Source organism: Poeciliopsis prolifica, unplaced genomic scaffold (genome assembly GCF_027474105.1).
Source record: "Poeciliopsis prolifica strain line A6 unplaced genomic scaffold, Auburn_PproV2 SCAFFOLD014, whole genome shotgun sequence".
Taxonomy (NCBI): domain Eukaryota; kingdom Metazoa; phylum Chordata; class Actinopteri; order Cyprinodontiformes; family Poeciliidae; genus Poeciliopsis; species Poeciliopsis prolifica.
This window is the reverse complement of record NW_026562389.1, coordinates 9,002,328-9,011,772: the sequence shown is the minus strand read 5'-3', so window position 1 is coordinate 9,011,772 and position 9,445 is coordinate 9,002,328. Positions and strand designations below refer to the sequence as shown.

At 34.1% G+C, this 9,445-nt stretch overlaps 1 protein-coding gene across 2 annotated transcripts; it reads right to left on the bottom strand.

Moving 5' to 3' along the window:
• Nucleotides 1-383: 383 nt before the first annotated feature.
• On the bottom strand, nt 384-3,833 carry LOC129366106 (C-X-C motif chemokine 2). Of its 2 annotated transcripts, XM_055039724.1 has the most exons (5): nt 3,623-3,833; nt 2,759-2,908; nt 2,413-2,527; nt 1,632-1,712; nt 384-619 (listed from the first exon to the last, which is right to left on the bottom strand). In XM_055039724.1, exons 2-5 carry the CDS (start codon nt 2,820-2,822, stop codon nt 571-573), a joined length of 309 nt encoding a protein of 102 aa, XP_054895699.1. In that variant the 5' UTR covers nt 2,823-2,908; nt 3,623-3,833; the 3' UTR covers nt 384-570. The 2 variants fall into 2 exon arrangements, with proteins under 2 accessions (XP_054895699.1, XP_054895697.1); XM_055039722.1 differs by lacking the exon at nt 3,623-3,833 and having other exon boundaries at nt 2,759-3,217.
• Nucleotides 3,834-9,445: the final 5,612 nt, after the last annotated feature.

The following is a 9,445-nucleotide window of genomic DNA, read 5'->3' as shown; positions in this document are numbered from 1 at the left end:
ACCAAAGAGGATGTGAGAACAACCTGAAAGTTTGAGTTTTAGTTTATAAATCTGTGAAGAAGGAAGTGGTTTTTTTTATAGGTCGGAGTTTTTCATTAACTTGAAGTTTTGCTGGGATTTTGTTGCATTAATGCGTTTCAGGACTTTCTATATCTGGGTTTATTTTTATGTATTTTTATAAATGTTTAGTCCCTTTTTATGAGCACAAACTTGGTGAATTAAATCTATTTTAAAGCTGCTTGTCTGATTTTTGACAGTACCTTTGGTCAGCAAGCTGCTTTTTTCATGAAGATTTATCTGCTTTATTAATAGAAACTGAAGCCAAACAAATACACCACCTCTAAAAGTCAAGGCAATAAAATATTAGACATTATGGAGTCAGTTCTGTTCTTTATTTCTTTAATTAAAACAAATTACATAATCATGGAGTTGAAGAATAATCTGTATAAAATAACATGTAATGAAAACAGTATTAAAAGTAAAACAGGCTTTTACGCTTAACATTGGCTCAGCTTTTTAAAATTATGTCCAGGTTTTGTTAGATGAAGCATTTCCTGTTCATGTTGATCATCAGAAGGTTGCAGGAGACACAGTGGATGAGGTGACGTTTTCATAATCCCTGAGATTAAAAACAGAAACAGATTAGAGTTGTGTTCAGATCAGAGATTTGAAACTACTCTGCAACAATAAAACTGTAAACACAACCAATGGCTGGATGGAAAATGTATCCATAACAAAGGACAAATTTGTATTATTACCATTATTGTAATAATTTATGATGAATACAAGAAGCAGCGTCTGCAGCCTCTGCCCAGCCTTTGAACACAACATACCAGTGAATGAACGTCATGTGAAAGGGGCAAAAAATACTTTATTTTCAAAACTTGGTTCCTGCATCATTTACCATAAACAGTTAGGTTTTTTAATCACATGGTTTTAAACCACTAAAAATGTGTAAAACCACTAAAAATGTATTTATAAATTAACAACAGGGAGGGAAATATCTGTAAAGACAATCAAAATAAACCTATTGACCTATTTATGAATAAGAAATAAGAAAAAATCTGAATTTGAAAAGTCAAAATTTAATAGAAAAAAATTTGTATTTTGAGGATAAAAACACATTTTAGAATTTGAGAAATTTCAATTTCTAGAAATTTTCTGAACCTATAAAAAATTAAGATTTCAAACTTCAACATTTTTCTAGTTTTTTATAGATTTTTTTCCCCCAAATGTTCTCAAAATGTTTCATTTATTTCTAGTAAATTTAAACTTTTCAAACTCACATTTTTTCATGTTTTTTCCAGGACATTTCTGAGAATAATCTCAAGATGCTTTTTATTTTTTGTGGAAATGTACTCGTTTTCTTCTATCTACAATGCCATCTACCCATCTGGACTCAGACCCATCTGTCATCCATCCATCCACCCATAATTTCTATAAAAGTCCACAGATTGAGCTTCTTCAAATTCAGAAAATGCCACTTGGGGTTCTCAGTTCATGTCTGATGGTTTAATGAAGCTTTGAAATATCTACACTAATCTGTAAAGTACAAACCACCGCTGGATTCACAAACATTTGTGTGTTCAGGTTTGCTGCAGAAGCATGAAACAAAAATAAAAGGTTCTTACTGGTTGAGTTTGCTGAGTAATTCTGGGAACCAACTGGCGTCTGAACTGATGCAAACCTTGGAGCCGTTTTTCCTGATGACGCTGCAGAGAAAGAAAGAAAAAACAACTTTAAAAATACAAACTGAGCTCTACATGAGACAAAAAAATCACCACCTGACAGAAAGTAAAGGACATTTTTGTCAAAAAGCTCAGAAATGATCATTTTAATCTAAAAAAAAGTCAAAAATTTAAATAGTTTTACAATTTTCTGGAAAAATCTAAAAAGATTTCTAGAAAAGAACATTCAATTTTCTGTTTATAAGGTACAAAATTTTCTAAAAAAGAAAAGAATGTTTTAGATAAATCTCATAAATTTTGTAGAATTTTTTTCAGATTTTTCTATTTCTTTTGTTGAAAAACTTTGACTTAAAACTGATCTTTTTTTTCTAGAAAATTCATGAGATCAAATTTTCAGTTAATCTTAGAATTGTGTTGTTTTTCTTGAAAAATTACTAGAACTTTTTTGTAAAAGTCTTTTTCAAAGACATTTAATAAAAATTGTAGAATAAATTAGAATTTTCAAAAGTCACATATTCAACTTTTAATAAATTTTCAGTTAAGTATTTTTCTAGAAAATTTATGAGATAAATATCAAAATTTGTGCATTTTCTTTTCAACTTTTCAAAAGTTTTTTCAGAAGATTTCTGAGGTTATTCTAAAAATTTCTGAGAATTTATTTTGTTTCCGTGTTTGTGCTTTGTTGAGGCTGTAGATGGAAACACCTCCAGATCAGGTTACTTACACTCTTTCTGCACGGCGGCACCGTCCTGATGGAGGCGTCACTTCCACCTTGGCCACGGTTCTTACAGCGACGCGTAGAGAGGTCGTTTTTATGCAGCGGCATCCCAACTTTGAAGCTGCAAAAAAATTCAGATTTTTAAATTTATGCAAATTAGCTGGTATAGCATCTGTTTCTTATTAAGATTAATAATGTGATGTTTGTGAGATTTTTCCTCTTCACATTGGAGTTCAGTGAAGTCTGCTCTTTATTTACGTTTTCTAGTGCCAAAAAAGCATGAGCACAACAGAAATTACAGAATAAACCTTAAATATCTGAATAAATAACAGTTAAGAGAGGATTTCCTCACCATGCAGCTCGGGGATGCAGCAGTAGAGAGTCAGAGCAACCAGGAGGATCACAGCTTTGTTCATCTTGAGAGGTTTTTTTTAGCTTTCAGCAAAGGTCAGGATGTGGGAACAATGTGTGAATGAATGAAGTCGAGTCTGGCTTTTTAAAGCTGCAAAAAAAGGAAGTAAAGGCACTTTCTTCCCGTCAGAACATAAAAAAAAAAAAAGAAATCTAATATAGAACGAATTTGTTGCATCTGGAGGTTTTCTGGGGGTTTTGCTGACTTAACTAAAGTTTGGGGTTTCCTATGCTAGGAGTATTTTCATATGATTACCACAGCAGATTTTAGGGTTTTTTTTGTTGTTGTTGTTTTTGTTACAAATACTTTGTTGAAATATATTGTCTGCTACCCATATATAAATAAATGTAGAAACTTTAAAATAAGAGTACTGGTAACAGAGTAGAAAAAGATGCAGCTTTTATATTCAGTCATATTCAATCAATTAGAATATGAGTTCATTTGGGGCTAATTTCTCAGATTAAATGAAATTGTTTAAAATTGACAATCTGTCAGCAGGTATTAACTATAATTTTAACTAAATATATTTAATCACAATATGAAATATAAAGTAACAGCGTCGTCGCAAGTGATCTTAGTATAACATTAGTAACATAATAGCATAATTAGTTCGTAGTCGGAGTTATTAGTACACCACTAATTAGTAATTAGTAGTTTACTAATTAATACTCTAGTATTAATGCTACGTAGTGTAGCATTAGGTAGAAAAACATTAACGTAGCGTAACATTACGTAGCTAAACATTACGTAGTGTAGCATTAGGTAGAACATTAGCTTAGCAACAATATATGTAACGTCACGTACCATGATGTCACTTAACTTTACGTAACACAACTCAACAAGCGTTAGCAAACATACTGTAGCAAACCTAACGTCACGTAGTGAGACCCAAAGTACCACGACGTAACGTAGCGTAACGTGGAGTACCGTAGCGTGACGTTCGGCAACATTACGTAAAAGAAAATTGCATAATGTAACATAACGTAGCGCAGCACCGGGTACCTAACCTAGGTTAAAAAAGATTAGATAACATTATATAGAGCAAAATCAAGTAACTTTCTGTAACATAACACAACAAGCGTAACAAAATATAAGGTAACATAATTTTGTGAACAATATTAAATAATAATAAATGGTAATATCTAAACTAAGATGCACAAAACACACTTTAGGTTTTCTAAAAACAGAAGTTTATGTCTCTCAATGAGCCCATTGAAAACCACAAAGTTTTGTGTTTTCTAAACAGAATGAATCTTTTCAGCAGTCGGGTAGAAAACGTCTCCATTTTGGAGAAGTGTTAGTGTTTAATCTCTGTGTGGATCAGTGAAGCTTGACCACCCAAGATCCTGTCAAAGGTTCACTGAGTTTCCTTCCTTGAGCCCCACTTGTTACAACTTGGCCATTAGAAAGACAACTGCAGTTAGAACCCAGTTTATGAAAACACAGAATAAATAATAACCAAGTTTAAATAATCAGGAGTAAAATTGAAAAGTTACAAGAGAAGAGTTTTTTCTACTTAATTTCTATGATCTTGTGCATATACTACCATATTTTGCTAATTGCTAAACTAACTGAAAAAATAGTTTTCAAACTTGCACGAATTTTCACCAAATGAATCTGGAGTTCAAGATTTAGACAGGAGGTTTTTTCATTCAGAAAATAAGCAAAATGCAGCTCAGTAAACTGCACAGAGACCAGAAGCCGTTTAAATTTGGAGTACCACCAAAATAGTAAAATTGCACCAGCCTGGGTTGAGGCTGGGCCGGGTACAATTAGAATCAGGAATCAATAACAGGAAATGCTTCTCAGATGTTACTCCATCGTACCAGGAATCAAACTTCTGTATTTGCCTTTGGGGTCTCAGCCATTTCCTGTTCTGGTAAATAGATAATGAAGAGTGAAAGTAATCCCCTGCTGAATGGTGGCTGACTTCCCACACAGGAAAGCAAGATATTCTTAACTTAAAATGAGCTCTGATGGGTTATGCACCAATGATTAACAAAGTTCTGACATGAAATCTTTCTGCTTTCTGGAGAGACAGAGCAGACCAACTTAATAAAAATGTAAATATTCTGTTGCTTTGATTTAAAACAATATTTCTTAAAGAAAGATTAGAAGATATTTGTATTTTTATTTGTGTTCTAGGGGTTTGGAGTGTTTCCAATTTGTGGAGAAAGTTTGCGGCGCTTCATCTATGCTGTTTTTAATATTTCCAACATTTTCTTTATTGCTTCTTTTTCCTGTGGTTCACTCTTTTTATATGACTGCCGCATTTTATGTTTGTATTCTTGTTAAATGCAGCTTTTTGTTGCTTTTTATTTGAAAGAATCATTTTGTGTTTGCAGCATGTTTTTGTTGCAAATGTTTTTTTCTGTTTATGTTTTGATGTATGCAGGATTCGTGTGTTTTAAACGGCACCCCCAGGACTCCCCCACTGCAGCTCAAAAATGATAAATTATTTCCAACATGGTTTTCTCATGATGGAAAACACTGAAGTTGACCTATAATGCTTCCTTGAACAGGTTAGGATAGATCCCAATGTTGTTGTTTTTAAGTGCATAAACGTACAAAGTTCAGTTCTGACCTTTTTCGGACAATTTAGAAACTATAAACGTGAAGTTTCTCCTAAATGCATGAAAACACAAAGTAGCTTGCACTTGTTCAGCTTCACCTACGCCGTAAATATTCTCTGATGACTAAACGCTGAAAGCAAAATTTTTCCAGGAGAGATTTGCAATTTCATAGGGTGGCAGTAATAGGGACGTTTTTCTTTTACTGAGTCATTCACACCTAAATGCTTCTGCATGTAAGTGACACTTCACACTTTACTTCAAAGAAACCAGGAAAAAATTGCAGATTAAAGCAAAAAAATGTGTGAAATTTGACAAAGAGCGATTTGGCACATCCTGATGCAGTGAGTCAACATGGCTAGAAAAGGAAATACTGATCATCTCATCAAAGAAATTTATTTAAAAGAAAAAGGAAAGTGTCTAATCCTCTGTATATTTGAAGCTGACTCATCCAATTTGGAAATAATTGCTGACTTTGACATGTTAGCATGTGCAAGGGCGTTTCATGTCAACTTGATGTTAATCAAAAAAGGGAAACTGAAACAGAAAAATTGAAGGTTTCTGGTAAAACAATAAATAAAACCTGTTAATAATCTTAATCCATCCCAAGAAAGCAGAAATTAGATCCAATTTTTCTATCCCACATGCAGTACGTTTATACTTCTGGGTTAAATTACATCTTATGGTTTTACAGTGAAAAATAAGCACTTATCATTTCTAAAGGATATCAGAATAGAAAATATCCCTTATTGCCCCACAGTGGGGAAATTCAGCACCACTGCAAAAACACCAAATCCTACCAAGTATTTTTGTTCCAGGTTCTACAGCAAATGTCTTAGTACATTTTAAATAAGACTAACGTAAAAGAAATGTTTCAGCATGATAAATAAGTTTGTTTTCAGTCAATAATTATTGATTATAGATGCACAGCATTGCTTACATTGGCAGATTAATTTCACTTAAAACTGGAAGAATCTGTTATAAGTGAATCCACCAATTGAGCTGAAATCCTTTCATAAATGTTGAGGAAATATTGACCTAAAAAAGCTCTTATGTTGCTTAAAAGTTACTTTTAACTTAATTTTCTCTTATTTTAAGTGTACTAAGATTTTTGCACTACAACCTCTTAGACCAATCTGTGTTTTTACAGTGTAGGAGGTGATGCTGCTCCAAACAGGGACTGATGATGCATTCAGTGTTTTAGTTTAAAACTTGAGGAGAATAAATAACCAAAACAAAACTTAAAGTTTCAAAGAACAGCTGAAGACTGAGACTATTTGTGCTATTAGAGCATAAAGCTTTTTCGTTATTAAAAAAGTGATATTTTAAAACCGTTTTCAGTGGCGCAATCCTTCCTACTTTGCCCAGAATGGAAACCGAACCAACCAAAGCAGGCCTGTCTGAAACTATCTCTGTGGTTTAATGCCAAACACAAAGAATCTGCTTTGTTTCGTTTCTCTTGCGCTTCAGCATAAGAAGAAACTTTTAACTTTCTTCTGTTTCCTGTAGAGTGGCTCCAAACACTTCCTCACACACATGGCGGCTTCTGCCAAACGAGCCAACTCTGCAGTTTGCCTCTGCCACTTTTAGTGAGCGACAGACGTCTGCTCGCCAACTTGTGAATTTCACTTTCCCGACTTTCAGTGACAGAAAAGGTTTGCAAGCAAAGTTTACACTGAGCAGGTCTGCTTATATCAGCAAATCTGAGACCCGCTGAGCGCCACAGATCCACCGTTCTTAGACTCAGATCAGATGTTTTTATGAGTTTCAGTTGCAGCAAGTGGAGTTTTGTAGATTTAGGCGTTAGGTTCACTTTAACTGCCAAGAGTTTTACTGTATCTGCATTACATTCTGCATAAATGGAACCAACAATTGATTTTAACACATTCATCTAAACTGTTGTCTTTTTACTCTATTTTATCACTTTGGTGAAATGTTTTTAGCTTGGTTGTCGTTTTATGCCTTATTCCTGAAATGTTATATAAAAGTGGGTTTATCTTGCCTTCAATGCCCTGCAAAAACAAAGAATCTTACCAAGGATTTTCTGGATCCAATACAAACATCTTAGTTCACTTGAAATAAGACAAAACTAACTCACAAGTAACTTTTCAGCGAGATATAAGATCTTTTTTTTAAATAAGTCAGTAATTCCCTGTAAGACTGTTTTACTTATTGCATGGAAAAACTTGTTCTAAATTAAACAATCTACAACTGGGACACATACTTTTTCATCAATATTAATGAATTATTTACTTACAAATGCCCACTTCTTTCTGTAAGCTACTTGTAAGTTAGTTTGGTCTTATTTCAAGTTTCCAAGAAACGAGAAAAAATGCTTGGTTAAATTTTGCGTTTTTGCAGTGCATGCAAACTGTTTGGATGTTTTCATCGTTTCACTGGGTTTTCAAATCAGATTTAGCTTTTGCAGTGTGATAACTTAAACAGATGAGCTTTTAATGAGGGATAAAATACATAGAGGCAAAGCTAAAAAATTTTATATATTAAAGTTTTAAAATAAGGATCCTTTATGTGAACTAAAAGCCAGTAAATATCTTTAATTTATTCTATATTTGGAATCAAAAACACATGCAAAGATAAAATGCACTGAGAAACTTCCACTTTAAGTGGTAAAACCCTCATTCTGTCATGGGTTTTCCATTCTTGCTCTATGGATTTAATTTAGCTTCTGTACTTTTACAGTTACTGCCGCTTTTCAGCTTCCACCTGGAAACAAATCCTCCGTTCGTTTGCCATTTAATCTGCAAACTTTCCCCGAAACGCCGCACGTCTGTCAAAGCTCAGCCTAACTGCAAGTTACAGGGACTGTCTGAAGGTTAAGATCAAAATGTCCAAAGCTGTCATCATTTGAAGGTGTTAGCCACAAGGCCTGCTCTGATCAGCAGATGAAACGCAGAGACAGACAGAAATCTGGGTGTGAACCTTCAGAGCCACATACAGACAGTTACAAAGTCGGCCTTCTGCCACCTGAACATCTCCAGGATTAAATGTTCCATCTAGATGTTGAGAAACGCAGGCATGCGTTTATCTTTAGCTGCGTGTTTTAGTATCACTACCATACGTTATTTAAAGACCTGCAGTTGTCATAGCAACCTCAGGTGTTCTTCCTCTGGTTCTGGTTCTGGTCTGCGTCCCTAGAACCAGAACCACACATGGAGAGGCAGCATTCAGCTTCTATGCACCACAAATCTGGAACAAACTTCCAGAACACTAAAACTCAGCCAAAACATCTAGACTTCTGATTCATTATAACTGGAACATCAATCAACATAATAGATAAGCAGCGATGATTCTGATGGGATTTGACAAAATATTACTTCACTGGTTTCACTGTATGACGTTAAACACTTTGAACTGCCGTGTTGCTGAAACACAAACTTGGTTCGAAGAATCGGTGTTCAAAAGTTCAAATCTTCAGTGATTTGAAACTCGTCCTGTGGGACCAGTCGCAACAAATCAGATGAATCTGCAACCTGCTGAGTTCGTCTGCCTGAAAAACCAAAGATTCTGGATTTTAAAGTGTTTTTGGATTCATAGAAGTACTCTTCACTTCGAACAGTGAGACTGTTCCAAGAAGTCTGAATCTGCATACTTTACACAGAAGTGGAGTTAAGATGGGTTTTTTTCCATGCATAAGCAAATTAAACTGGAAGAAACTTTTGCTGAACTCTTGTGTAATACACATCCAGATGTGTTTTCTCCATTAAATAAATATTTGCCACGTGATTATTTAAGAAAATAAGACATTTAGTGAGTCTGCAGCAATAAAAGCAGCATTTAGGTCACTGTGTTTGGAACTGAAAAGGAATAAAAAAGGTGCACAGTAGTTATTTAAAGATGAACAGTTTGTATTTTAATACTATTTGTTTTGAGAATTTTCTTTTGTTCGTTTTTAATTTCTGCATTTCGAAAAAAATAAAAAACTAGCACATTTTTATGTCTGCTTTTAGTCTCGCTTCCAATACCAAACTGCAGACTGTTCTCAGATTACCATTTTATCTTATTTAGCTCCATTACTATTTTACATGCTTCTTAGTTT